The sequence below is a fragment of the Cariama cristata genome, unplaced genomic scaffold, assembly GCF_000690535.1.
Source record: "Cariama cristata isolate BGI_N322 unplaced genomic scaffold, ASM69053v1 scaffold15005, whole genome shotgun sequence".
NCBI lineage: Eukaryota > Metazoa > Chordata > Aves > Cariamiformes > Cariamidae > Cariama > Cariama cristata.
Window position 1 is genome coordinate 7333 of NW_009619327.1, and position 26631 is coordinate 33963.

Sequence of the window (26631 nt, forward strand, 5' to 3'; positions counted from 1 at the left end):
TGTAGTGCTTCCCGAGCATGAGTTCAGAATGAAGCGGCGATTGGATGAGCAGGAGTCACCCGTGTATGCGTCGCAGCAGAGACGTATCACCAGCAGCACTGAAGCTTTTCAACACCAGCACCGCGTGCTTGCCCCGGCACCTCCGGTATATGAGGCGGTTTCGGAGACCATGCAGTCTGCCACGGGGATTCAGTACTCAGTAACGCCCAGCTACCAGGTGCGTGCGCTCATCCCTTAGCTGCATCTTCGCTGCGATCCTACTGTGTGACCAGCCGGCACCATGTTATTTCATGGTAGAATTCTGTATTTGAGACAAAGTTTTATTTTAGTAACAAGGGTTTCCTAAAGAAAAACCAAGATTGGACAATGCGCTTATCGTACATCTCATTTTGAGCACTTGCTTAAGGACTATCGGCTTCATTCATGTTCAGAGCCACCTGAACAAATGTGGTGTGACTTGGCTTTTTTGAACACGATTCTTTTAATGATTCTCTCAGACCATGGTCTCTGAATCCTAGAGGCAAATGCATGCAGGACTTTTTCCCCATTCTTCTTTTTTTCACCAGGAAAACGTTTGTTCTTATGGTTGCTCTGGCACAGGCATATGATATCTTGAGTGACCTTAAGTTTAACAGACTAGATTGGATCAGCATTTAGATTGAAGACTGTCAGGAAATTGAAATCGTTCAGAAAGCATTACCCCAGAGTCATTAGGTGGCACTCTTCCCTCTCTTGCCTCATTTGCAGGGAGCTCTCAGTGGGGGAGAGAAAAAAAAGTGTACTTTCAGAGTGCGCTGGAGATACCTCCTAGTGAAAGAGCGGGGAAAGGCTGTTCCTTTGCCATGTTTTTGACATGTTGCATCTTCCGTGTTTGTGTTTCTGGTGAGCTGCTCTCTCTGTCTAGTGCCTAATTTTCCACACAGCTTCTTCCTTACTTCTGCAGAAAGGATGTTCACACTGGTAGTAGCAGACGCAGAGATGAAGAGCCTGTAGGCAGACACTTGCAGGGACTGGAAGAGGATGTGTTTATGCTGGCAGTCCTTCCTAAAAAGAACTTGGATGGACCAACAAGGATTTAGTTTCTTGTTCATGAGAAGGATTAAAAAAGTGTATCCCATCTAAAGGAGACTTGAATTGAAAGCAAAGTTTGTGTAAAATGAAAAGTAATTTACTTTTTAAATTTTTTTTAAAGGCTCTTTTAATGGATTTTCCAAACTTTTCTGGTTTAATGTATGAAGGAGACCCCAAAAAGTCCATGCCTTCTGTTCCATTCCCTGTTTTTCTAGGGGAGACACCAAGCTGAGTTTTCCCCTGAGTATACTGGTGCCAGAGAGCCACAATTTGACTACAGTATCCAAACTGAATGGCAAGAGTGTAGAAGCTCATAAAGATTCATTATTGCTTGTTAGGCATAGGTGTCGTAGAGAAAAGAGAGAACCTTGGCTCTGTCAGACTAAAAATCCCACTTTATGCTCTTTTTTCAGGTCTTTATGTTAGTGTTAGTGACTAGACAGCCAGTGAGTCTGCAGGCTGGAGAGAACCTGCATTTGTGACATATTTGCAGAGAGGGCTCTCCTATATTTGGAGTATAGGATGTGAGTAGTTTTGTTTCGTTTTTAGGTGTCTGTGGGTCATTGTTGAAGAAAACAAAATATATGTTTTGAGTAAGGTTGTTAGCAGTCATGGTTAAAGGTCAAACTGACTGTGTTCTGCTGCCTGGGTCCGGGCAGACTGATCTTTCTCTCTGCCGCCTCAGCGAGCGGAAGTGGCCGCGAAGCCGTAACCGTATGTGACATCCTCTTTGCCTTGCCAGGTGTCGGCCGTGCCGCAGAGCTCGGGCAGCCATGGGCCAGCCATCGCAGCCGTCCACAGCGGCCACCACCACACCGCACCAGTGCAGCCTCACGGGAGCCAGGTGGTGCAGAGCCACAGTCACCCCACCCCGCCAGCTGTGCCTGTGCAGGGGCAGCAGCAGTTCCAGAGGCTCAAGGTAACGTGGAGCATTGCTGCCTTAAGTAACCAACCTTTGCCTAACACCCTGGGGCCACCTTCTGCTCTGTGTGTAGGGGAGGCCTCCCTGCAAAGCCAGCTGTTGACTTCCCAAAAGCTTTCTTGACAAGGCTTGTATGCTTCTGTTTGGAAGACTATTGAACGCAGAAAGGGACTTCTCTTTTGCTGAATCCCTGTTGGTTCAAATAGCATAATAAAAAATTGACTTGCTAGGAAAAGATTTGGGGCAGGAAGGAAAAGGAAAAAGTATCACTCAGAGTATTCGTATGAATGGGTTAAATTGCCAAAACATTTGGTGCTTTTCTGAACACATGGCGTACGTGGGTGGTTGTGTGGGAGTAATTTGGGAGTAAGGAAGGCTCTATTCTCAGATTATGTGCTGTAAAATCCTTAAAAAAGGAAAAAACTCCACCAAAAATAACCCCTTTAAGTAGTTACATTTGATTTGGCTCTAGTGAGAAGGCATATATATATGAATCAGTGCCTATTTCTTGGTCTCTTCCAAATACGATGCAAGTCTCTTCCAGTTTTGGTGGCCCCCACTGCCTTGTTGGGCGAGAGGCCCTTTCCTTTTGCTGTACGTAGGACACTTCATTTCTAGAGACCTCTGAAAATAGTTTCAAAATGTGTGGTTCTTTCTCCAAGTGAAATCAACAGCAAATCCTCCGCTGATGGAAGATTGGTGTTATACATGTTAGTCTGTCTTCTTTTGCTGTCGTTTAATTTCAGACAAGAGAGAGCTCTTGTGTGTAGCTCTTGGAGCTGATGAGCCTGTGACCTGGCTGTTGGAGGCAATAGGGACCCAGAGCTCTCACTTTAGGCTGTGGCTGTTCTTTCAGTACATCTGAAAATTGGATGTTGGTACACGAACGGTTCATAAACTTCTTGCTGTTTGAGGTGTAAAACAATTTACCGCCCACAGTTGCCATTTTCAAAATCCTTATATGTCGAACCGAAATGTCTGGCTTTTTGAAAAAAGTGCAAGCATGTACCTGGCAGACATCTACCACACTGAACATGTCATTTCCACTTTCTGCTGCTTCTTAGATTTCCATAATAATTTCCACATATGAATGCAGGAAAAATACTCAGTCAAGTTCTGTTTATCCTAGCAGTCACTTCAGTGATGGTAAATTTGGAGTATGTTTTTTTTTTTTTCTCTGGGTAATTCTGCTGATCTGTGTTGCTTTTTTCCCTTTTTGTTTGTTTTTGGTACAGTTTTATCTTGTGAGCCAGGACTGGGGAGTCACTCTCTCTTATTCAAATGGTGCTGGCAGTACACTAACCAGGCTCATGATCTTTTGCTCCTTAATTCCCTGCCCAGGCTCAGGGCTAATAGCTGTGTTTTCAAATAATACATGTTTTGCAGAACAATGGAACGTAAAATAAAATCTTCACCGCTGTTATAACCTATCTGTTCTGTCTCCAGGTGGAGGATGCATTGTCTTATCTTGACCAGGTGAAGCTGCAGTTTGGTAGCCAGCCACAGGTCTACAATGACTTCTTGGATATTATGAAGGAATTTAAATCTCAAAGGTAACAAGCTGCATTTTGCTTCTTCCTTCCAGGTTAAAAAGAGTGTATGTGGGCATGGGAGCACAGAGCAGGAGCTAAATTCTCTCCTTCTGTGTGCAGAGTAACACACCTCTGGCAGTAGTGTAAAAGCAATGGCATGCTTTCTTTTCTGAAAGTTAAATGCATCCCTTCATTTATACTAAATCTCTGCTTAGAATGGGAGTTCACAAGTTCAACTTTGATAGCTGATTCATCTGGCTGTCTGGTTGTCTGCCCATTAATAATGGTCAGACTTGGGACTAGATCTCATAGATATAAAAGGCTGTCTGGGCTAATAAAATAATTCTAATGTCATTCTTCAGTTCAGTAGTGTATTTATAGGAATCAGTTTTGCATTGTTTCATAGGTTAGAGGTGATAAGGTAAAAAATCTAATGAAAAATTCTTGTGTGGAGAACTTGGTGTACCACTGAAAGGGTCTTAGAGGATCATGACATTTTGATCTTATTCCTTCTTCAGTATTGACACTCCAGGAGTGATCAGCCGCGTATCGCAGCTCTTCAAGGGCCACCCAGACTTGATCATGGGTTTCAACACCTTCTTGCCGCCTGGTTACAAGATTGAGGTGCAGACAAATGATATGGTGAATGTGACAACACCAGGGCAGGTTCACCAGATCCCCACTCATGGCTTGCAGCCCCAGCCGCAGGCCCCGCCGCAGCATCAGTCACAGCCTTCAGCGCAATCAACCCCGACACCAGCACAGCCAGCGCCGCAGCCACCACCTGCCAAAATCAGTAAGGTGAGAGGCTTTGAATGACATACATGGATAACGGGGGGATCCTGCTGCCTCCAGCTGAAACTGGTATGGAGCTAGAGACCGAGAAAGGAACTTTCGCACTGCTTTTTCGTAGTATTTGTGAACCTGCGTGTGGTGTGCTTCTGCTGCTGGGTTAGTTTCTCCTTTTCAAACTTCAAGATGCATACTAGTTGATTTGACAGTAATTCAAGTAAGCCACCTCAAGGGTTTGGAAAACCCTCATTGGTTTCAGTGGGGAACTGAAAGATGCTCAGAGTATCTGGTAAAATGTACACGTTATTCAGGGAGTGATCCAGCAGCCCCAGGAAAAAGGTCCCTGAAATGCATTTGACTTTCCAAGAAGAGCTTCCTAGTTAAAGCACTGGGCACATGTTGAACTGCGTGGGTTTTTGCATATTGTCTCAGAATAACTGAAGTCCCAAGAAATTCTCCATAAAACAGAGGCCATGATAAAGATGCTGCTCTTGGTGTAAAAGTGTGTGAGTGGTTTCAAATGCTTGGGGCAATTAAGCCTTTAGAAGAGCTTGATTTAGTTATTTACTAGGTTCTGCATCGCTTGAAGTCTTGTTTTCAGATTGGACGTTTTTTGTAAAAGAATCTAGTTCAACCATCAGCTGGATGGGTGCAGGAGTTACTGGCAAAATCTAAAGTGCAAGAGTTCAGGCAAGATGACCGTGATGTTGCCTTTAGGTATTGGTTTGTGCGCCTGAAACTGAGACCTTTCAATCAAAAAGGGAATTTGACTCTGTTTTAGATGTAATCCAGATACTACTGTCCAACAGATGTATTTTATGTGATTGGAAACAGAATAGGATAATAGGTATTGAAGGAGCTTACTGTAGATAAAATAGCATGTATTTTAGCCTCAAAATGTGGAAAGTTTTGAGAGCCTTAGAGGGGGAAAGAATCCCTAAAGTTTCCAGGGTTAATCTCTAAACTGTACAATTAGCTAACAATTGGCTGGAAAAGGGAAAAAAAAAATAAATAAGCAGTTAGAAAGCAGGAGGATTTAAAATGTGGCAATTAGATGATCTCTAGACAAACATTGGTGGGATTTGCAATCTGCTATGCAGATATGACAAACAAAAAGATGCTAAAAGTTTTGCAAAGCTGAAAACTGCAAAGCTTAAGGCATTCTGGAATTAACTTACCTGTGCCAGATTTCAAGACTTTTTTCTGAAGTAGTAGTACATGCTCTCAGTGAAGAGGTAGCAGTCTCTTTCTCATTACTGTGAGCTAAGTGGTTTTCTCCCCATCAAGCTGCAAAAGGTTGAACTATTTTTGCTGAAACTTTAAAATGAACCTGAGGGACGTGCTAGATAATGAGGTGAGATTTCCTTACCAGACAGATAAAGTTGTAGGTAAGCAAGGCAGGGTCTTGTAATAGGATGGCCACAAACATCCTAAGACAGTTATCTATACTGTCAGTCATGAAAACTCTGTGTAGTGCACATTTTAAAGTTTGGAAGGTGAGAGGAATGAGTACTTCCATTTAAAACTGCCACCTCAAAACTGCTGCTAAATTTTCCTGTGGCTGCGAGGTGTCTATTAAGAGTGTTCAAAATAATTACTCTGAGCGCCTTATCTGCCTGCTCTTTGTCTCAATATTGAAAGAAATTCCAGTTTTCCCTTGCTGTTGCCTTTATGCATCCCAGAACTCTTCACTAGGGGCAGAAGAATTTGCAGTGTTGGAGCAAGGCATACCTATGCATTTTAGCTCTGTTAAAATTTAAGATATTATGTGTCTCTTATCAGATTTCAGTCAAGAGCAATTAGCAAGGAAGATCAACTGTTAATAACAACAGCTTGAATGGTCTGGGTGTTTTTGTCTTCCTGGTGAAATGTAGTCTCTGCTGGCCCACTAAATATTCATCTCTTTATTTGCTTTGAATAATAGTTTTCTTCTGCTTAGTCTCCCTGTATTTGTGCTTCTGTTAATCTTTAAAACTCAGCTCTGACTGTGAAATGGTACTTCTTAATTTTGACTCTGAACAGCAGTTTCTGCTTAGACAGCCACTGGGAAATGTTCAGTTTATGAAAGATATATTGTTAAAATTCTCTAGACCTGCAAAGGCAGTAATTGTTTAGTAGCAGTTTTAAAAGATTGTTCTTTCAAGGAAGTGTAGCAGAAGTCATCCAGGGCCAGTATATGGGAAGAGGTTGTTTGGATGAGCTAGCAGAGATTTTGTCCACTTGATATATTCCAACTCAGAGGTATCTCTATTGAATCCATGTTGTTCAGTCAGATACAGTTATATGCTGGGTTGTTTCCACTGGATATGGTCTGTAAATGAAATAAAAGTGCCTTTGTTCCAAACATAAAGGAATCTGCTAATTTCTAACATGGCTTCTTTTCTTCTTAGCCATCACAGATGCAGGCACATACTCCTGCCAGCCAGCAAACTCCCCCGATTCCACCATATGCATCGCCACGCTCGCCACCGGTCCAACCTCATACGCCTGTGACAATCTCTCTGGGAACCACACCATCCCTGCAGAACAATCAGCCTGTTGAGTTTAATCATGCCATCAACTATGTCAACAAGATCAAGAATCGGTTCCAGGGACAGCCAGACATCTACAAAGCCTTCCTGGAGATCCTCCATACATATCAGGTGGGTGTTAACAATGCAGATTTGCATGTATGTATGGTTATTTCTCTTTCTTTGCCATGGGGAGCTAACTGTGTCTGTCCAAGACTTGTATTTGGGTCTTCTGCTGGATTGACATTGGCCAGGAAGCTGAACAGAATTCCTGCAAATTAGAAGATTACGCAGCAGCATGAAATAATAGATTTCAGTCCGTCATCTTTGTTTGCAGGTGTCTGAAATGGCTTTTTTAAAATCATATTTGGCTTTTTTCCATGAGTGTGGGTCAGGAAGAGACAACATGGCCATAGTACTGTATTAAAGTAAAGAAACCACTTCCTTGATCACTGTCTTACTAGTCCAGAGCCAGTGGGGCATTTAGTATATATTTATAGTGTATATATAGGTATATATATTTAGTATATATAAGAGTCATACTATTAATATAGTATGATTCTTTACATAAGATGCTGAGACCTTTGCTGTTTCATTCTTTATATCACTGAGGGTTGTTTTTGTTTTTTTTTTTCCTTTGTCACTTAAATACTTTGTGCGTCCTTTCTTCTAACACTTCTCTTCTTTCCTGTGACAGAAAGAGCAGCGTAATGCCAAGGAGGCAGGAGGTAACTACACGCCGGCTTTGACGGAGCAGGAGGTGTATGCGCAGGTGGCTCGCCTCTTCAAGAACCAGGAGGATCTGCTCTCGGAATTCGGGCAGTTCCTGCCTGATGCCAACAGCTCTGTGGTGAGTCCTCTTGGAGATAGACTGGAACTGAAATACCTAGTGGAAAACTGTTCTGTATGTAGCCAGAGTTCAGAAAAATGTGCTTTTGCTGTTTGTTTCTTGGGTTTTTTTAGAGTGATCTTTTACTGAGTATGGGAATGGGGTCAGGGTGATAGATTGTGTTTTCTGGCCATAACTTGTCTTTTAAATACAATCCCTTTGCCTAAAAGGGTTGTTCTAAGACTGCAATAACTGCAGTAAAATACATTGGTCACCTAGAGCTAGCAGAAGCAGGCACATTTTTTTGCCTGGATGTGTGGAACTCAGCTCTAATGGTCTTATGGGTTTGTCTCTAAATAAGCTGTTAAGTAAGACAACTGCAGAGAAAGTGGAATCGGTAAGAAATGATCACGGTGGCACGGTGAAGAAGCCACAGCTCAACAACAAACAGCAAAGACCCAACCAGAATGGCTGTCAGATCCGACGGCACTCGGGAACTGGAGCAACCCCTCCGGTGAAGGTAAGAGCATGTGCTGCTCGTTCAGCAGCCCTGTTTTTCCCAAGAGGCTGTGGCAGAGCAGGATGTGTTTTATGAGTCCGCGCAATTTTTGTGGCACAGGCTGCAGATTAAGTACACAGAAACTAATGCTTGTCTTTAAAGGAAACTTTTTTTTTTAAGTCCTTGTTTCTAAGCTTTGTGTCTTGATTTTCACAAACTGGTGGTGTTATCTGTACCTCTGGGTGGTAATAGTTACTTTACTGACTTGGGAAAAATAGGACTTTCCCCACTTTATTAAGATGCTGCAGAGTGTGTGGGGGTAGTTTTACTGGCGAATAAAGCAGTGCTTGGTGATGAGGGGGAGATGTGGGGTGGGAGGCAAAAGCCCCAGTAAAGTCGCAAAATAAATTTGTCCAGAATTTGTAGCAATGTTTCTGAGGCACGTGGGAAGATAAGCTGAAGGAAAGACAAAGGTGTGCCTGAAAGCTTTGTTGTAGTAGAACTCAGAGCAGATGCAGTGGAATCATGTTTGCTCATATTTCCTATAATAAACCTTATAATACAACAATGAGTGATTATTCTCTTAGCAGAGTTTGCCCTTTTCAAGTGACGCACGTTTTGAGAGAGCAAGGCTTTGTAGTGTAATAAAAATTGTCCTGTGGCCAGGTGGCTTAGTGTTTGGGCATTAAGGATAAGTTTGCCTGCTTAAAGGTGGTATATCTTGCTTGTGATGAAAAGCATTAGCAGACATAATTGTATCATTTAAATCCAGTGATTTACTTCCCCTTCTGTCTTTTCTCCTCCCCTTCAAATAAAGGGCAGCAAAATAAAACATGTTTGGAGGCAGCTTTCAGCCTTTCTGAGGATGTAGTGCAGTGCTGGTATGGGGAAAATAAAGGATCTTGCAGTGGAATGCAAGAGAGAAAAAGAAATGTGATAATTTTAGGGAGGTGTAAGACTTTAAGACTGTAAGAACTGGGTGAGTGATAGGAAAAAGCAGATTTATTTTGATAATTCTGCAAACTAGTTAGAAAAATGAGATACATTGTAGTGTGACTGTTTCAATCAAGTAGTTACAGAAAAGGATGCAACAGTGTATTAAAAATATTTGGAGTTCTATGCTACTGATTAACCTTTAATAGATTAACTTGTGACACACACTTTCATGCAAGTTTCCTTCCCAAAAAGCCACCTTTCTATTATCTGAAAGCAAATGGTGGGGTCAAGAAGCTGAAACTCTTATGTGATAAGTAATCAAAATATGGCAACTTGCTCCACTGAACCACCCTTTTGTTTTTTTCTTGCCTTTCTTTTTTTTGTTAACAGAAGAAACCGAAGCTGCTTGGTTTAAAAGACCAGTCTTTGGCGGAAGCCAGCAAACGTGGTGTGGGGACAGAATCTCTCTTCTTTGAGAAGGTGAGAAGCAAGATTCAGAGCAAGCAGTCTCACATCATTGACTTATGTTCTTAGCATGTGTACATCCGGATTTTTATCACAGTGAAGTATGTGATATATATACCACCCTGATAACATTTGTCAGCTTGACCTCAGATGTATCGTGCGACCTCTAAGTTAGATCCATTGAATTTTTTTAAAAGACTGGTGATCTTTTTTATGTGGATATTCATGTCTTTTCCCCAGAGGTCATTCTCCAGCTTTTCACCCGCTGCTGATGCAGTTTATTTGCAGGAATGGGAATTTTTTCCTGTAACACACACTCCAAACTTTTTTCACCTTTATGAAATCCCCGCACAACCGATGATGTGCATGGCATGTCTTGCTGTGTTGGCACAGCTTGCTGTACCCATTTGCAACCAGCTGCCTGCCGTGTGGGAGCTCAGTTTACAAAGCAGCTGATTTGTGTCAATGCTGGGTTTTCATTCTCCCTGAGAGATGAATCTAATTAATTGCACAGTTGTTACCTGTTGCTGGTTTACCACACAGAATAAATGAAGGATATGTGGGATGTTTCCAAGTGGTACCTTGGTGCATTCCCTAAGATGTCTGTACATTTCCTTATGGCTCAGAGGGGAGTATATAGTGAACTTAAACAAGCCTTTTAAGTAATATTCATGTGTCAGTGAAAGTCTTGGTTGCTCCCTGATGATATAGTGCATTTTGCAGCATACTGTAGACCAGCTAATGGTAACGGGGAACCAATCTATTGCTCTGGGGATGTGTAGGTGTTAACATGAGTAAACCTAGAAATCCCTGCTGTAGAATTATAACAGTGATGACGAATATCTTAATGATGATAGATCTCAGTCTGACGCGTAGATGCTAACTGTTCTCATGGGAAAGGTGATGGTGTTGGGGTGAATCTTTTGGTTTCCTCAAACTGTGAAGATAAGGGTTACAGAAGCTGGCTTATCTGTGATAACCCAGACTGTGATGCAGGCAGAGGCTGGAGCAGTATTACCCAGGGCACAGGTCTCTTACCCCTGCTCCCCACTTGAAATATTCTTTGGTGTTTAAAGGCAACCTGGGTGGGTTTGTGGTGCTGCAGTTACAACTGACGTTGTCCACGATTCCAACATTTCATAATCCAGCCGTTAGGGCGTTCTTTGAGGGATTTCATTCTTCACTTACTCTCTTCTTCGGAGTAACGCACCAGGTGCTGATGTTACAGGGCGTATCCAGCATGGAGATGGCTCACATCAGTATCTATTTGTTTGGCCCTGTCTGTGTACATGGCAAGTTACCCTCTGTTCAACTCACTTAAAGATTTGCATTCTTATTCCATGTGTAGTCTCTGTGCATCGTTGGGAAGCACGGTGTTGAATCCAGGTCTCCTGGACAGTGATAGCATACACAGCTTGATCTCACCCTGACAGCAGCTGTTTTCCTCTTTTCTTCTCTCTATAAGGTCCGCAAAGCTCTGCGTAGCACAGAAGCATATGAAAACTTCCTTCGCTGCCTGGTTATTTTCAACCAGGAGGTGATCTCCCGGGCTGAGCTCGTGCAGCTAGTTTCTCCATTCCTAGGGTAAGTGGAGCCTGTTTCCTTACACAGTGTGGGAAGTTTAATCCACTTGGTCTGTTCCTGTTGAGAAGCCAGGAAAGAAACACTAACCTTTGTGGCTGTTCAAGGCAATGCATCTCTTGTGGTTGCGTGGCACAGAGGAGGAGGAGGAATGCCACTCTGGGAACTGGGCAGTAGTTTCTTGGGCCACAAAGTACATCTGAGATGGAGTTCCCCTGCACTGCCCGCTTCCTCCGTTGTTGGTTTACTTAATTTTTATCTGGATAACCTGCCACTGCTTAATTGTCTGTCCACTAAGTGATTGCACGAGTTGCTTCTGTGGCAGTGCATTCTCTGATCTCCTAGTCCCTCCAGTCACAAATGTAGGTGGTAATGTGCCATGTGCTGCCATATGGGCGGGAAGATACTGGTAGTTCTTGGAGGCCCTTCAGTGGCTAATACTGTGCCATGTGCTTTAGGCTTTCAGACTTTTGCTTTATTGGAGCAGGACAATAAGGGCCCTGCTTCAGTTTTCTTTCCAACTCCGTGCTCTTCTGTGCTGCCCTCTTCTATTCCTTATCCAAGAGGAGGTGAGAGAGGGATTCCTAGCTATGTCTTGGCAGGCAGGCAGCATTCAAGAGCAGTGCCGATACTGCTTGCTGTGTTTCTTCCTTTTTCAGAAGAGCAAACAGAATTATTTAGTAGCCTGCTATTTCAGTCTCTTGCTCTGGAGTCACAGATTATTTCATTTGAGAAAAGATTGACTGTCTAATTACATAGGAAATGTCCCTTAAAAAAAGAGTGTTGATATAAACTCACTAAAATTTCCAAAAAGTAAAAAGATGAATTCTGTCGTGAAGCCAAAAATTATAAGGTATACTGTAGTTTAAATAGGAATTATGACTTCCATAATTGCCAGTAATGTACAGAGCAGCTCTGTGTTAATCAGCTAAAACCAACCGATATCCTCTCATCAACTTTAGACAGCAAGACTAATGTTTCTTCTTCCTGTGAATCGAGTTTCTGGTTCCAAGGGAGAAGGCAATAGCAACATAAATTGGGTTCAGGACCCTATTACACTAGCTACTGTGCAAAGAAACTGCCCCAAGGAGCTTCCAGTCTCTCCATAGCTCTACTGGAATTAGTCAGGCATCAGCAGGATGCTACCTTTAGCTAGGAAAGGTGAAATATTCAACAAAAAATTCTGGATTTCTCCCATCTACTGCCTGTGCTCCTAGCTATAAGGGTGAATATCTGTATTGGGGAAGGTGTAATACAGTTTTCTTATTCTGGAGTTGGACATTATCTTCTGTCATGTAATGAAAAAGCAATAAATGAGCCATGATTCAATTAGCCTCAATAACAGGTTCAATTCCTCATATTGCTGGAGCTTTGCATGAGATAAGAGGAGTTGAACAGATGCAGTATTTTAGACTAATAAATCCTTCAGAAAACTTTTCTCTACAAGCAGACAAACTTCAGCCTTGGAGGCAAGGCCCAATTATGTTCTTCATAAAAAATTATGAAGAACATAATTTGTGCTGGTCTTTGTAGTATGGGGAGGCAGCAGTGGTCGAGGCAGTTGCTCAGCCCTGAAACCTTTTGCTGTGTAGTTACAGAATCGCTTTTTGGTTTCTTCTTGCTGCTTTTGGAAAGGAAAGGTCTGTTTTAAGGTTAAGAACATCAGCAAACAACTAGGAATCTGGCCTGGGTTGGCCACCAGTGTAGTTTGGGAGACCCAGATGTGATGCTGCAACGAGTGCTGCCCCTGCAGCAAAAGCTTTGGCTGCTCTTCCTTGCTTGTCACTTGTCTCGTGGAGACTTGTACCCACAAGGTGTGTGGAGGGTATATCAGTGCTTGTCTGTGTATCCCTGGCAATATGAGGGGGTAATCCTGAAGCACCTTAGTTGCACTGAGAGAGCAGTCCACCACCTGATCAACAAACAGGTACTTGCTTCCCATTTGATCAGGCTCTGTGGAAGTGGGATTGAGCAGACAGGGTCCTTTCTGACCAGACTAATTCAGAGGGTCTTCTTGGACACAGTCTGTCTGTAGCAATCGACTGTAGCCTCAGCATCACAGCTCAGTGCTGTTTGATTTCTACTTAGCTAGTTTTTCACTTCATTAATTTTATTTTCAGGAAATTCCCAGAATTGTTCACTTGGTTTAAAAACTTTCTGGGGTATAAAGAGTCGGTTCACATGGAGACGTATCCGAAGGAACGGGCTACTGAGGGGATTGCCATGGAGATAGACTATGCCTCCTGTAAAAGACTGGGCTCCAGCTACCGAGCCTTACCCAAGAGCTACCAGCAACCCAAGTGCACAGGGCGGACTCCATTGTGTAAAGAGGTAAGATGCTCTCAGATGGGAATTGCGTGACAGAGGAAAGCCTTTCCCAGCCTTCTTGAAGGGATGGAGCAAGGGCGAGTGGAACAGAACAACAGGATGGGGAATTTATTTTGTGTCCCTGCGCTATCCTGAAAAGGTTCCTGGGGATGTCAGGGCACGTCTGCTCTGGTGCAGCTGCCTGTGCCCCAGAACTGGCGCTGGGCATGGAGCTGGGGTCAGGCAGCTGCCTGGTTAGCACTGATCCAGCACTGAGCTGTGCTGCTTCTGCACCGAGGCGTGTGTGGGCATACCATCCTGGCTCGGGATCATCATGGTACGTGTCAGAGCCCGAGGTGAACACACCCTGAGGTGTTCCTAGTGGCAAGTGAGCACTTGGCACTCCTGCAAACGTCTGGATCGTGTCCAGAAGCTATTGCAGAGGGTGAGGCATCAGTCTAGGAATGGGTTACGCTGGAAGCTGGCTGGGAGTTGTGATACCCACGTGGCTTTAATGGTTGGCATCAGCTCTTCTCCAGTGGTGCTTGTGAAAGTGTTGCATGAAGCATTGGGGAGCAGCTGGAAAAAAACCCCACCAAATAGTTGTGATATTTAACTACTTAAATAAGATGATGGGGCATTAGATATGTATGATGTTTTATGTAGTATAACCTGTGAAAAGAACATTAAGAATACAAACTTCAACACTCTAAGTAGGAAATGACAGAACTAGTTTTCTGTATGGTCTTAATGTGATCTCCGGGATCTTTTACAAGGTAGTATGTAGTTCAAGATTATTGCTACCTTTTTACCCGAATTCCCACTTAGTCTGCTTTCAGAGTTGTCTCTAGTCCAACTTTAAAAGAAAATCATGTTTTCTGTGGACAGATTCTCCCACATATCCCTCGCGTGCTTCTTTCTTTGTACCTGAAATGCTAAGAAGACCTCTTGTCTTGAGGAATGATGTGTTGCTTTGGGAAACTGGCGCCCTACAGGGAACCAGCCTTCTTGGCCAAGAGTAAAAACTGGTCTCCCAAAAAAGTCCTGCAGGGACTCCCTCAGTCCATGAGTCCTTTAATGTGTTGTAATGACCTTTTGATCAAAGTGGGAATGGTACTGGCTGATCCTCTTCCTTCACAGGGGTTGAAGCTAATGTTTTGGAGGTGAGTGAGCGGGACTCTTGCCGAAGGCCAGTTAGTAAACATGCCACTTAAGAACATTCACTGGAGGAGGGGAGAGCCCCAGAAATCCCTTCTGTGGGTGACCGCAGTCAGCAGTGGCACCCACAACAAATAGTGAGGAGATAACCGTTTGGGAACATCATGGTTTTTGTGTCCTTACGCTCCTTGAGAGATTGGGAGGACGAATTTGGGTAACCAGGTCATGCAGTTAGTAGTGGTGATAGGTGTTCAGCTGAAGTGGTGGCAGGATAGTGAAAACAACCTGGGCGAAAGACAGTTGTAAATTTTTAATCTAAGTCCTGACATTTCTCTCAAAAGTGTCTTGTGTGATGCAGTTACAAACTTTTCTTCCTGTGACAATCTAATGACTCAGTTGATCAGGCTTCAGGTTTATGAAAACTGAGCCTGACTTTCAAGACTATCTGCCAAAATCCTTGTTTCTTTGCCTTTGGCCTCTCTGAGGTTTTTTTGAATGTTCTGCTCCTGTTTTGGAGCTGGTGAAAGCTGCAGGTGCTTGGCTGCTTTGTCAGGAAAGGTGTTGCTGGGGTGTGGATTTATACTCCCAATTAGCCTTATTTGGAGGCAGAAACTACATACTGTCTAACAGTCAGGTTGGATGTGATGACCACCCAGTGTTGTCGATGGTGAATCACACACATGATGAACCAGCTGGTTGCAGTTGACTAATCCAAAATAATCGAAAAGCTCCTTTCACCTTTATTTTTCTCTTCCCTTGCAAGTTTTTTCTCACAGCTCCAGCTAATGAATTTTTCAGACTGCCTGGACGTTTTCGTTCTGGCTGCTCGGGGTTGCCCCTTGAATGCTGGGCTTTGGAAGGGGCACACAGTTTTTCCAACTGGGGAATTAGATCCTCTCGTCAGAAGACTGGGCTCAGAGCCGGCCAAGTGTGACCCCCTCAGAAGACGGACCATGACCTTTGTCTCCCCCTGTCTCCCTCAAAGGTTTTGAATGACACCTGGGTCTCCTTCCCATCCTGGTCTGAAGACTCCACATTTGTGAGCTCCAAGAAGACACAATACGAAGAGCACATCTACAGGTGTGAGGATGAGCGTTTCGAGGTAAATTGTTTTTCCTTGATTTGTGTCTCGGAAAGCTTGGGGTTCTGTGAACGGTTAATGATCTTGACATAATTTTACCTTTAATACTGCTTCTTAGAATCTGTTTCTATTGTGTCTGTCACCTGCTTTTTTGCATAAAAGCTTAGGTTCTTTTAATGCAAGAAGCAGTGGCTGCATAACCACCTCTTGCTCCAAGCTACCACCCCTGCTCCTCACTTTCTGTGCAAAGCTCTTTGTTCGCACTGCTCCAGATGGAATTGTTCAATGGCCAGCGTAAAATCGATGCATCTTTTCTGTTCTTACTGCCCACGTAGCACATGGGAACACGCATTCCCCCGTAATAATCTGAAAAGTGATACGTTCAGGATGTTAAATGATTGACATCTTGACTTGAAATGGAAGTTAGCTTGGCAGTTACCTGAGTACGCTCAGATTTGGCACATCCTTTTGTAGAGTAACTGTCAATTGTGTTCTGTTCCCAGGTGGAAAATGTAATTTCCGAACAATATCATTCTGGTAGTCTTTAAATTCTTGTGTGGTATTACCTAGGTAGCAGATAAAATATAATTGGATTATTTTGGAGCAGTTGAACGTGGAAACCACTGCTCAAGTACACCTTGTTAAACATGCATGGCTTCTTGTTTCATGTCACTTAAATGTTAGCTTCTGTGAAGTATCATGTTTTGTCTATTCAACGATGGCTAATGCACTGTTCGCTTCAGCTGGATGTTGTCTTGGAGACCAACCTGGCAACAATCCGCGTCCTTGAGGCAATCCAAAAGAAACTCTCGCGCTTGTCTGCCGAGGAGCAGGCCAAATTCCAGCTGGACAACACTCTGGGTGGCACTTCGGAGGTGATCCACCGCAAGGCTCTCCAGAGGATATATGCTGACAAAGCAGCTGACATCATTGATGGACTTCGGAAGAACCCATCTGTGGCTGTTCCCATTGTACTGAAAAGGTACTGACTGCCCTAGCACCCTGCCCCCGGGGCTCTGCCAAAGGATAACACACCATATGTGATCCAGATTTGTGTAAAAGTAGCTAATTTCTGTCCCTAAAGGGTGTAAATTAAGAAGTGCATTTTAATGTTCCGGTCGCTTGCTGTATTTCATAACAATCACCTAGAAAGAAGGAATTACCCTTCTGAAACAAAAACCTTTCAGCTCAGCTGGAGGGATTTAGAGCTTTTGTTGTCTCCTCTTAAAACTTGTTTCTTCTCCAGTGTCAGCATTGTGTGTAAGATGAGGAAACTGTCGTACTGTGTGGATTATTCCAGGGCTGAATTTGATCCCTTTCCAAATCCCATGGCTGTACGTGACCGTGGGCTCAGATTGCTGTGGCTGTGCTACCCTCAAATTACCAGTCCTGTTTCTGTTGTCAGCTTCCCCTTCCTTTGTCAAGAAAAGGGGGTGGATGCTGTAACTCCTTGGGGAAGCTCGGGGAGATGTGTAAGGAGGAGATACTCTTCCCTGGCCACTTCTCATCTCTGTGGGACTGTTGGTTCTGTGTCTTGGGGCTCTGAGAGCTGGTGGTAACAGGATGCCAAGGATACCCACAAGGTCACAGTTTCCCCACCCTGCTGCAAGGACATTCTTCCTATAAACCGGATCTTGAGCTGCATTGAGGGTGCTTTGCTTGAGATACTGAGTTGAGGTTCAGGAGCCTATTTCCAGGAAGCTCAAATGTCCATGCTGCAAGGCAGTAACTTTGTTAATCATCCAAACTAAGCTGCTCCTTTTCAGGAGCTGGAGCTACACAACTTTCTGGGGATTTCTGAGAGACCTGGGTGAGCTCTTGTGGCTCTTCTGTCCCTTCAGCACCTCTCCCTGCTGCGGACAGTGGTGCTAGAGGGACAGTAAGCCCTCTAGCTGTTCTGGCATGCTGCAGGGAGAAACACAAGCCTTCAAGCTACTTTGTTCCTGTGTGGTGTTACTTAGGCACGAAAGAAGCCCAGAGAGGTTTCTTTAGAAGAGCATGTGCAGGGTGCTCCTCCTGTAAAGCTCTGTTCTGTGGGACGGCTTTCACTTATGCCTATTTAATAAGGAGTTCAGCTCTTCTCAGCACTGGCCTGGAACCATGGGCCTAGGTTTTCCTTATATGCTTAGAGCAGACCTCTTAGGTCACCCTTGTTTTCTCGATCCAAGGTTAAAGATGAAAGAAGAAGAGTGGCGAGAAGCCCAGAGAGGATTTAATAAAGTCTGGCGAGAGCAGAATGAGAAGTATTACCTGAAATCCTTGGACCACCAGGGCATCAACTTCAAGCAGAATGATACCAAGGTCCTGAGATCAAAGAGCCTCCTCAATGAGATTGAAAGCATCTATGATGAGGTAAGATGGTCACCAATAGTTTCCTTCCCTCAAGCTTATGTACCTTGCAAGTGCAGTTTCAGTTCCTGTTTGTCACTGCTCAGTGAGAGAGGAAGTCTGCGCCACTGGCAGGGCTTTCTGAAAGGGTCTTGGGTGGAGAGAGGTGTTTGGGACTAATTTTTGTGCTGTGTTTCTCATTTGTAGAGGCAAGAGCAGGCTTCAGAAGACAATGCTGGAGTCCCCACAGGCCCACACCTATCACTAGCCTATGAAGACAAGCAGATCCTGGAAGATGCCGCCTCTCTCATCATCCACCATGTGAAGCGGCAGACAGGAATCCAGAAAGAGGACAAGTACAAAATCAAGCAGATCATGTATCACTTCATTCCAGACCTGCTGTTTGCTCAGCGAGGTGAACTCTCAGATGTGGAAGAGGAGGAAGAGGAGGAAATGGATGTGGACGAAGCTACTGGGGCTGCAAAAAAGCACAACGGTGTTGGGGGTAGTCCTCCCAAAACCAAGCTGATGTTCAACAACACGACGGCCCAAAAGCTGCGGGGCATGGATGAAGTCTACAATCTCTTCTACGTGAACAGCAACTGGTACATATTCATGCGGCTGCATCAGATCCTGTGCTTGCGGCTGCTGAGGATCTGCACCCAGGCCGAGCGGCAGATCGAAGAGGAGACACGAGAAAGGGAGTGGGAGAGGGAAGTGCTGGGCATAAAGCGAGACAAGAGCGACAGTCCTGCCATCCAGCTGCGACTGAAGGAGCCTAGTGAGTGACTTCTGGTGGGAGGCTGGGGAAGAAAGATGCTTCTATTTGTGGCATGTTGACAGGGCTTCTTTGGTGTCTTCAGGCATGTTACAGCGGTGACCCTTTAAGATGGGGGGGGAATCTCTTATTATCACTAGTCAGCACTGAATTGAGGGAGGAGATAGGAAGGTGTGAGGTACGTGGGACTCGAATAACAGAACTGTAATATGCATCAGTCATTTCAGAAGAGCTTTCATTTTACACTTGCATATCTAAAGTATCCTTGAGTTCTCTAACAAAAAGCTTTTTAAAAAAGGTCTTTCAGAAATAAAAACCTCATGGAGGAGGCTAGAGCTAGAAAGGAAGAGATTATGAAAGTACTCATGGCCTTAAAAGGACTTATTCAAATGTCTATAAAAGACAAATTTAAGCCTATTCCAGTAACTCTTCAGCTCAAATGGGTAGTCTGAGGACCAAAACTCAAAGCAACCCTTCCTGGGAGTGGTGTGTTCATCTCTCCCATTCTCTCTTGTTGCAGTGGACATCGATGTTGAGGATTATTACCCAGCCTTCCTGGACATGGTGCGCAACCTCCTGGATGGGAACATGGACTCGTCGCAGTACGAGGACTCCTTGCGCGAAATGTTCACCATTCATGCCTACATCGCCTTTACCATGGACAAGCTGATCCAGAGCATTGTTCGACAGGTGATGGCCAGCAAAGGCTGGAGGGTGGATAGTCTAGGGCAGAGAAAGAAGCCAGGTTGTTTGCTGCACTAAGAACCCAGACCCACATTGGAGGGGGAGTGTTGTATGCCTAAATGGGGTATTTCAGGGGTAAGCAGGTAAATTCTGGGTGTTTTTTAACCCAGCTCTAACACTGATGTAAAGAGATGTGATAAAAGGTAATTTCTGATGTATTTAGATTATTGAGAATATCCTCTCTGTGCGTACAGAATACTGTCTTTTTTTTCCAGAAGTTTTAGGATATAAGTATTCAACTTCAAAGCGTCTCCAGAGCTAATCTTGCTTTAACTTTGAAAAATAATTAAATGACGTTTAAATAATTTCTTTCCTTTTCACCAGTGCTGTAGGAGCAGTGCATGCCTCTTCTAAAAAGCTTTGTCTCTTTTATCTGGCTGTTTGAGTAGCTCATTTTGTCTGTTAAACTCTAGTCTTTTTATTGGGCTGGTAGGAAGAATGTGTGACCAAGGGAAAAATTCTTCATGTACCTTTTTGTAGCGTAAAGAACAGAAACAGACACAAGGGACTGGAAGTGGAATGGCTTGAAAGGCCTTTCCTCTTTCAGAAGAGTAGAGCTGCTTTTCAGAAGCCCTTTACTTCAGTCCAGAGATTAACTGAACTCAAAAGACAGTTGAGCAGCTTTTGATTTTTAAACTTGTACAAAATAAGGATTTGATACTAAATCTCCCACCTCTCTTCTCAGACACAGCAGCAGCCCCTTGCAGAGGAGGGGATATACTGCATCCTGGTGCTCTAGCCCTTCCTCCCCTGCTGCTGATGAGGATGTTCCCTGCCTTTAGTTTTTCTGAGTAGCTGTACTTTGCCACCTGCTAATTTTTTTAAAGATACTGTGTTTTTTTACGTAGCAGCAGAGATCATCTGCAACTGGAAGAAGTTACTAAAAATGTAGCCTTAAACTCATGCTTTTTCAGACTGGCTTTTTTTTTTCTAGTTTTTGCTTGAGCTTGGTTACCTGTTTGTTTCTCTCTGTTCTGTACTGATGGGCATGTAGCAGACTCCCTGAGAAGCACCTTCCCTGTGTTCTTCCTTTTTGCAGCTCCAGCACATAGTGAGTGATGAGATCTGCGTGCAGGTAACAGACCTCTACCTGTTGGAGAACAACAATGGAGCAACAGGAGGTCTTCTCGCTTCCCAGTCTTCTCGTACTCTTCTGGAGGCCGCGTACCAGCGCAAAGCTGAGCAGCTCATGTCAGAGGAGAACTGTTTCAAGGTAAAGCTGGACTGTGAACTGCACTGTAAAAGCAGCAAGCAGTGATGGGGATGCCTTTTAAGAAGGGAGAAGCATCAGTACTTTAAAAAAGGAGCTTTGTTTAGGCACCCAAGAGCGCGGAGGACTTTCTGTAGCTCTGAAAGTTGAAAGTTTTGGTGGCATGTTGTTGTGGTTTAACCCCAGCTGTCAACTAAGGACCTCGCAGCCGGTCACTCACTGCCCCTCCCTGGTGGGGTGAGGGAGAGACTCAGAAGAGCAAAAGTGAGAAAACTCATGGATTGAGATAAAGACAGTTTAATGGGTAAAGCAAAAGCTGCTCACACAAGCAAAGCAAAACAAGGAATTCATTTACCACCTCCCCTCGGCAGGCAGGTGCTCAGCCACCTGTAGGAAAGCAGGGCTCCATCACGTGTAACGGTTACTTGGGAAGGCAAAGGCCATCACTCCGAATATTCCCCCCCTTCCTTCTTCCCCCCACTTTGTATGCTGAGCATGACATCATATGGTATGGAATATCCCTTGGCTCAATTGGGGGCAGCTGTACCAGCTGTGTCCCCTCCCGACTCCTTGTGCCGCCCCCCGCCTCCTCGCTGTTGGGATGGGGGGAAAAGCAGAAGAGGCCCTGACTTTGTAGAACCCCTGCTCAGCAATAACTAAAACATCCCTGTGTTGTCAACACTGTTTCCAGCACAAATCCAAAACATAGCCCCACACCAGCTACTATGAAGAAAATTAACTCTGTCCCAGCCAAAACCAGCACACATGTCCCCAGCTTTTGGCATGTAGCTTAATGCTTCTGTAAGGGCCCCTTAGAAACAAGGTTTCAACAAGAAATGTATTTCCTGGGACAGCAATTAATGTCCCTTGTGCTTCACAATGTCTTTGGGTTGTATCATATTGACTGCTTTGCTGTCACCAGTTTTAATTTGTTAGCTCAAACTCTCCCATTTCTCTGTGTCTCAGCCTTTGTCAGCTGTGGTGAGATCTGCTAATCCTGACTGGGCATTAAATCATAGCTGACTGCATACATTGCTAAATAAATAAACCTGGTGCACTGTGCTGATCAAATCCATACTTCCTTCGCCTAAGATGCAGGAAGTGGTCAGGCCCTTTCTGAGCGAGTAAAGAAAGTACTTTGGATAAAAGCCTGCGTGTATAATCTCTCTTCCCTTGCCCTCAAACTTATTTTGGGGACTCAAGAAGGACCCGCACCGCTCCAAAAACAATAACAAAAAGAAAGATTTTTTAAAAAGCTTTACAATTTTTCCATTCCTCAAAGATTGTGCATTTGGCTAGTGTTTTCCCTTTGCTGTCAGCCATGTGGGAAGCACAGGTTTTTTCCCTTAAAACTATGCCAACTTGCTTCATTTCCCTTTGCCCCAGTGAGAAGTGGAGGTTGTTTTCTCAATTTGAAACCGCTTACTGAAGTCCCTTTTGCCTTTTCTTTATAGCTGATGTTCATTCAGAGCAGAGGTCAAGTTCAGTTAACCATTGAACTGCTGGACACAGAAGAGGAGAACTCTGATGACCCTGTAGAAGCAGAGGTAAGAGCAGCTTGTCCAGAGAGCTGACTGTGATGGTCAAGTGATGTGCACTGGACAAGGGTGTCCAGTTCAGTGCTGTTGTGGTCCGTTACCACAAGATAAAGAAACATCAAGGACACGCTGTAAAGCTTTCAGTGATGTGAGTAGGCAAATCCTTCTTGGTTTATTTTGTATTAGAAGGCCCTCAAAACCATATAGAGAAACGCTGTACCTGCCTTTTTGGAATGAAGATGCATGGAGCCTTCAAAAGTGGCCTTGTGTTCCACCATGTAACTTCCAGCTTAGCCTCCTTAACCGTCCCGTGTTGTTGGTGGGAGGACAGTGACTGATCTGTGCTCTGTGCTTGCTTCCAGCGCTGGTCAGACTACGTGGATCGGTATGTCAACTCTGATTCTACATCCCCTGAGCTCCGGGAGCACCTGGCCCAGAAACCGGTCTTCCTGCCAAGGTGAGCGGCGGGGCCGTGCTGTGAGCCCTGCCCGATGGGCTGTACCTGGCCTCAGAGGGCAGAGTGACTGCGGTCCATCACAGTGCTGGACGGTCAGTCTCACCTGTATTTTAATGCTACAACAGAAGCCATTACCCTGGCAGCCTGGTGTAGAGGTACAGTGCTGCTGTTCATCCTAAAAGCCTGTGGGTCCACCCAGGCTCCTGCTCTCCAGTGACTGAGAGATGGCACGGTCCACAGGTGGCAGAGAGGGCGAGGGCTGGTGACTCGCCAGATTGTTTTTTCGGCAGTCTTGCCTTGGCTTACAGTAACCCTCTACCTGAAAACAGCAGGTGCCACCTCAGAGCTTTTCATGAGCAAGGAGCTGACTGCACAATAGCTGTAATTTCAGAAATAAGATAAACCCAGTGGGCTGACTTGTTGTAGCGGTCTGAGCCTGAATGACTGCAACGAGCAGTTGTGCTCCAAGCTGTTTGCCAGGCTTTTGAGGCCAGCACAGATCCACCAGCTATGTCCAGCCTAGTAGTGCTAGAGGGTGAAACACTAATTCCAAGAGGGGTTCTCTGGTTTGCAGGAATCTGAGGCGGATCCGTAAGTGTCAGCGTGGTCGGGAGCAGCAGGAGAAGGAAGGGAAGGAGGGAAACAGTAAGAAGTCCATGGAGAACGTGGAGAGCTTGGACAAGCTGGAGTGTAAATTCAAACTGAACTCCTATAAGATGGTGTATGTGATCAAATCGGAGGATTACATGTACAGGAGGACCGCTTTGCTGCGAGCTCAGCAGGTAGGAGCGAGCGGAAGGACTGGGGTGGGCAGCTGGTGTTTCCTGGGACCCCCTGCTCCCAAAGGTCCGGTGGGAAGTCAGATGAAACATCCTTGGGGATCTCAATGGGTGACATTTAGTTGTCTTTGTGTTGCCAGGAGGATGGTGTGCTATTTTGTCCTCCCAAGGCACTAAAGATCTTCTGAATGTTCCTAAGGTGTAATCTTTTCTTCTTCTACCTCTAACACTCATTGTACTCCCATCTCTCCTCCCCTCTCTCCAGAAAGTTTTGTTATGGTAGGACAGTGGTGTCAATCGTAAGCTCTCAAATGTCTTCCAGGAGGTACTTCCCAGGGGTGGTGTTCCCCCTGTTTTAGGGAAGACCTGTCTTCTGCATGTTCTTGTGGTGACATGTGAGAGTGCTTGTTCTTCCAGGGCTCCCTCAAAGAGGAATCAGAGTGCAGAGCATTAAATGCCTTCCGTGTCCCTCTGGGTACCAGCCCATCAGCATTTCATGTCCCCGCAGTCGTGGAGAGTGGGAGTCCTCAGCTCGCTCCTGCACGGCAGAGCAAAGCCAGCATTTTGCAAGCAGCCCTAGAAAAGCTGGTTTTGTGGCAAGGATGGGAGCGGTGAGGTCACCTATATAGAAAAATCCCCATGGGTATTTTTCCAGGGCCTGGAAGTCCTGGACCCCAAGGGTCTGTAACCTCTCACCTCTTGCAGTCAATGCTTGTTGATTGCTGATTTAAATTGGAATTTGACTTTTTGAAGTTACTCAAATTTGCTCTTGGTTCTCTGTGCCAAAAGTAACTGTTGGGGCAAGGGAAGGAGGAGGTGACTGGGATAGATGAGGAGGAGCGGGAGCAGAGATGCAGGAGGGGAAGGAGGTGTTGGCTCTCCGGCTGTTCTTGAGCTGTAAAGGTTGGGGTTTATTTAAGGTGAAAACAGCCTGTGACTCTAGATCGGCCAAATTTGGGAGAATTCACTTGGAGAAAGCTGATTTGTTCTTCTGCCTGCTTTGACACTCACTCACTTTTCTAATCCCATGGGAGTATTTCCATCCAATAGAGAAAACCAGGGAGCTTTAACGGCAAATTTCAGTTCTAGTCTGCCTATTTAGACTTGAGGTTTGAAATATTTCGCTATTGTTTTATTATAATCTATTTAAAACCCAACGTTAAGCAGAATGCCATTACTTAGAATGTAAAAGAAAGTGAAACCTGCCAGATTCAGGCAAAAGTTACCGACTTAAGCAACTAGAAGCAGAGGTACACAAGAGGCTCTGTCAGCAGTAGTCTCTTTTGTAGCTGCAGAAATTGTTTTCAGTTTATTAATTTATTTGCTTTTCTGAGCAAACTACTGACCACTGAGAAAATTCACTGGGAGATAAAGGAGTGGGAGAGGTGCACACTGCTTCCTGCCTAGTAAACCGTCCTTCACAGCTCTGTTTTAGTCATGTATTTAGACTTATAAAACAACTACTTACCATCTATTTCTTGCAGATAAAATACAAATAATGGTTTTATTTCATTAGCTGTAAAGTAATTTTGTTAGACTTGCATTCACATTGGATGAGTGTTTTATTTCAGTAATGACTCTTTGAAATGCCAATACTGAGGATTTTGATTGAATTCCATCTATCCCATTCAACTGGCACAAACCTCAAGGAAAAGTAATCTCATAAACAGGGTACTCTGTGCCAGTGCTTTTTCACAGAGAATCTGAACATAAGTCAAATTACTGAACTGTTAAATACATAGCATGCAACATAGCCCCTCGGTTACTGAAGTACACCAAAGGAGCTGCAGAAGCTACGCTGAACTACAAATTTATTGGATTTAACAGTTAACACTGAGAAACAGTCAGTCTCTGGGAAAAGAACAAAACAAATAATAAAATACAGAAGTTTTAATCTTGAGGTTTGATTATATTTGCTGTTTTTAATTGTGACTGTAGTCATGGCTTTCAAGCCATGGCTTTAAACCATCTGTCCTGGATTTTACATGCCTTAAGCAGATGCTCTTACTCAAAAATATGGCAGTTTTTCCTCTCCTGATGCTTCTGTCAAGCCAGCAGTTCTCAAACCTTTTAGACCTGACCCGGTTCTTAATTTTCCATAGCAGTTGGGTCCCCTGACATGTGTAATGCATGTTGAGCTTGCTGTCTCCTGGCACGGTTGTCCTCCATGGGAGGCTGGAGGCAGGCACCGAGGGCTGGTGAGAGCAGGGCTTGCCTGGTCTGGGGTCTGCCTTGGCTCCTGGCTGCTTGAGGAGGGAGGAGGAGGCAGCATCTTTTGGGCAATGCAGAAGGGACTCCATGCTGGGCGTGCAGCTCTCGGGCTCCTGCAGGACATGTTCTGTGTCCTCAGCCTGAGCGCTGCTGTATTTAAACAAAGAGCGTAAACCTTTTTGGTGTTTGAGTTCATTCTGCCACTGTAATTACCTTGGATAGGAGACCCAGGGGCCTTTATCAGAGCTTTACCTCTGTCCTTAGCAAGGGCTGGTGTCTGCATTACAAATTTCCTCTGTCTGTTGATCCCCTCAGTTGTGTCAACCGGCAGCCAAGCTTTGAGTAACGCTGCAGTTTGGGGGCTGAAGCTGCCTTTTTCTAACACCTCTTCCTATTTCTGTAGTCCCACGAAAGAGTGAGCAAGCGGCTGCACCAGCGGTTCCAGGCCTGGGTGGACAAATGGACCAAGGAGCACGTGCCCCGCGAAATGGCAGCCGAGACAAACAAGTGGCTAATGGGTGAAGGGTTAGAGGGCTTGGTACCCTGCACCACCACCTGTGACACAGAGACCCTGCACTTTGTGAGCATTAACAAGTATCGTGTCAAATATGGCACGATATTCAAGACACCGTAAAACTCCCCCAGGGCGAGGGAAGAGCCCGGGAGATGTGTGTGTGTGTGCGTGCATCAAGGAAAGGAGGAAGATGCCTTTCTCCCCTCACTGTGTATCTCCGTAACATGGCCACTTGACTAGTGCGTGGCTGGTACAACCTGTCACCAGCGGGATTCCCTGTAGGGACGCGGACCTCCACCAGCATCTGCTGGGACCGCGGGCTGCCAGCCCTTTGACTTTGGCACGCGTCCCCGGCGGGCAGGAAGGACCCTTCTCTGAACTGAGCCATC

At 44.8% G+C, this 26631-nt stretch overlaps 1 protein-coding gene across 1 annotated transcript; it reads left to right on the top strand.

Annotated features, from left to right (window-relative positions):
- On the top strand, positions 1-26362 carry SIN3A (SIN3 transcription regulator family member A). The gene is made up of 20 exons (XM_009701219.1): positions 1-217; positions 1814-1990; positions 3440-3546; positions 4044-4326; positions 6708-6959; positions 7525-7677; positions 8018-8176; positions 9482-9571; positions 11022-11140; positions 13258-13468; positions 15588-15704; positions 16427-16665; positions 17852-18035; positions 18219-18792; positions 19310-19479; positions 20573-20746; positions 22198-22290; positions 22644-22738; positions 23313-23520; positions 26132-26362. Exons 1-20 carry the CDS (start codon positions 29-31, stop codon positions 26360-26362), a joined length of 3825 nt encoding a protein of 1274 aa, XP_009699521.1. The 5' UTR covers positions 1-28.
- The last annotated feature ends 269 nt before the right edge of the window (positions 26363-26631 follow it).